Genomic DNA, 3,060 nt, shown 5'->3' on the forward strand with positions numbered 1-3,060 from the left:
CCTTCTCATAAGGATGGTGGCCCCGGCAGTGGTGTGCAGTAAGCACAGGAGCCCCTCAATGCCCCCCCTCCCCCGCCCCAGTGCCTCTTCCTATACTTTCAGGGCCACCTCACCAGCCTCCACCTGACAAGTTCCTAACACCCCAAATGGGTGTACAGAATGTGCCATCTTGCAACGTTTATGTTTTAAAAGATAGTTCTGAGAGAGGAACCAAAGGAGTGGACTTCTACTATATAATTTAGACTCATGGTTGTCTTCACGGATGGGGTGGATATGGGACATGGGGAGGAACAGGAAGTTTCTCAGAGATCAGAAATCCAACCCCCTAGGGTCCTTCTTCAGGCCTCCACCTCTGGCTGGCGGGAGTGCGCCTTGGGTTGAATGGGTTGAGCACCCCCACCCGGCTGCCCCCAGGCTCACCCCATCTGCCTGGTCTTCCTTAGTGTTACACAGCGCAGGCCACGTGGTGAACGTGTACCTGTTCTCCATCAGCCCACTCAGCATCCTCTCCTGCCTCTTCCCTGGCCTCTTCCATGATGACGGGTGAGTAGTGAGCGAAGGGAAAGGGTGTATTATTTGTGAGTGGAAAGAATCTAATTATCTCTGCTCAGAGGAGAGTGTCACCTTCCAGGTTACAGGACAGATAATGATCAGCCTGAGCCTCCTGCCCCGAGTCAGCAGAAAGGGGGGCTGTGGCTGGGCTGGGGTGCCTCATCTGGAGGGTCCTTTCTGGACGTCCCAGACATCTCCTCTCAGGATCCTCCCTTGCGTCCCTTCCCCACAGGTCCGAGTTCCCCCAGAAGTATTACTGGTGGTTCTTCCAGACGGTGCCAGGTGAGAGCCCTTCCTGCTCCATGAATTTCTGGGCCTGGCTCCGAGTTCCAGGTTCTGGGCTCTCTCTACCAACAGAGCAGCCCAGTTGCACTCACTGGGCTCTCACGGTCAGTCAGGCCCTGCCCTCTGGCCCCGAGGACGCTCCTGGGCAGTAGGAGACTGCTTTCTAGTGCTTCTCTCGGGAGCTTGACTGGGCTCCACCCCAGCTCTGAACTAGTTCCTCCCTCTGTGGGACGGGAGGGGCCCCTCCTGTCCCCTAGTGCACACACCTGCCAGGACTGGTTCTGAGAAACACTGTGCCCCAGCTGCAGGGGGGAGGGACCAGGCTCTTGTCAAGTCAGGAAACCCCCCACCCCCACCCCTTTTAGTCTGTCTTGACAAGGGCTGTTTAGAGGCATATTCCTAACTCCCCATAATCACCCATTTTAGGGCTATTAGCTGTGCATCTATTCAAACACTTCTTCAACCTATTTATATTTTCAATCTGTTCCCTCCTTGGGGCAACACGTTTTCTACACTCACTCCTCTATGAAACAAAGCACCGTTTTTTTAATTTTTTATTTTTTTTAATCCTAAAGTGATCTGCTTTGAACTTCAGAGAGTGCCTGCTAATTCCTGCACACTGGGGTTTCCAGGATAAGCCCGTATTTATGCTCTGCTCTCCATTCTGTACTTGACAGGCTTTGGTTAGATCCCTTCTTAACCTCTGCTTTGCCGTTCTTCAGGGCTCTAATCTTCCTAATTTGTGCCTCTCTCCTCCTTGATCCTTGAGGGGCCCTTCTCTGACCCCTGCATTCCCATTCTGGCTCCAGTATTGCCCTCCTGGGTAGCCCAGGCCTGGGATTCCCTGTGAAGAGGGCCCTCCCACTAACTCGGGGCTGAACCCAGGGGGGTCTCTGGGGGTAGCACTTGCTCACCGGTGCTCACACTGTGTGCTGTGGCAGCGAGGTGGAGTGCTGCAGGGACTTGGTACAAGCCCTGACTGCATAAGGCAGGGCCTGCAATGTCCAGAGCCCCAGCCCCATGCATTCATTTATTCAACATACATTTATATAAGGCCCACGGTGTGCCAGGCCCTACACTAGGTTCAGTGGTGAACTAGCCTAGCCTGGCCCTGTTCTTGTGAAGCTGAGAGCCAGGAAAGTGATGAACATAAAACACAGGTACTTGAAAAATATCCTGACAGAATCTGAAAGGGACACAGCGAGGAAGGGATGGGCAGAGTAGACTTGGAAGGAGGTTTAAATACAGAAAAAGCACAGGATTTCAACAGAGATGCCACACTTTACTGTGACTAAGGTAGAGGCCACTGAGGAGGAGGCAGCAGCTTCAGTCCCCCAAGAGGGGGAGACCAGCTTAGCAGAAATAAAAGCCCGGATTCAGCATTCAGATGAACCAGGTTTTTTATTGACGTTTTCCATGACAGCCCAGAAAGTGTCCACTTGAATGAACTATTGTTTGAGCCAAGTCAGAACTCCATCACAGGGGAACACAGCCAGCTGTTAGAGAGGAAGGGAGAGGGATAGAGAGTTAGAAACATCAATGAGAGAGAAACATCGATCAGCTGCCTCCTGCACATCCCCCACTGGAGATATGCCCGCAACCAAGGTACATGCCCTTGACCAGAATCGAACCTGGGACCCTTCAGTCCACAGGCTGAGGCTCTATCCACTGAGCCAAACCGGTCAGGGCAGCATTTTATTTTGGACATCTCATACCAGTACATCTGCCTCATTTCTTTGTGGCAGAATACTATTCTATTGTATTCCTATGCTATAATTTTACTCAGCCAGTTCCCTATTCTTGAGCATTTAAGTTATTTCCAGCTGTTTTACTGTTACAAATTATGTTGCCATGAACATCTTGTACATGTATTCTTGCATTCCTCTTGATATATTTGTAGAATAAATTCCTAACAGATGAATTCCTTACTCAAAGGGTATGTACACTTTTAAAAAGATACATCAACTTAAACTCCCACCAATAAAGAGAACGGAGGCAAAAATATATATATATCCTGACAAAGTCTATGAAGGATGAGTAGGGTCTATAGAAGCGAGAGGTACCTGTGACCAGTGATGTGAAGGAAGAGGAACAGAGGAAGATGCTGGGCTTTCCCCACCCGCTCCTCGGACAGTGGGGTGGAAAAGGGTCCAGGCCCTTGGCAGGCCCAGAACAGCCTCACTCCTTTGCCCTTCAGAACACTTGTTCATTTTGCAGGCCTCA

The 3,060-nt window shown here is 50.9% G+C and overlaps 1 protein-coding gene and 1 long non-coding RNA gene across 2 annotated transcripts in view; one reads left to right on the forward strand and one right to left on the reverse strand.

The window, feature by feature from the left end:
- The window catches only part of DUOX1 (dual oxidase 1), a 37,905-nt gene that overhangs the window by 26,776 nt on the left and 8,069 nt on the right, over positions 1 to 3,060 (forward strand). Inside the window, 2 exon segments of the mRNA XM_023746538.1 lie at positions 208 to 543; positions 785 to 834. Coding sequence (XP_023602306.1) covers positions 208 to 543; positions 785 to 834 — 386 coding nt within the window.
- Positions 2,220 to 3,051, reverse strand: LOC111823801. The gene is made up of 2 exons (XR_002826906.1): positions 2,901 to 3,051; positions 2,220 to 2,333 (listed from the first exon to the last, which is right to left on the reverse strand). It is a non-coding gene; the product is annotated as an uncharacterized LOC111823801 (long non-coding RNA).

The sequence above is a fragment of the Myotis lucifugus genome, unplaced genomic scaffold, assembly GCF_000147115.1.
Source record: "Myotis lucifugus unplaced genomic scaffold, Myoluc2.0 scaffold_692, whole genome shotgun sequence".
In the NCBI taxonomy this organism is placed as follows: Eukaryota; Metazoa; Chordata; class Mammalia; order Chiroptera; family Vespertilionidae; genus Myotis; species Myotis lucifugus.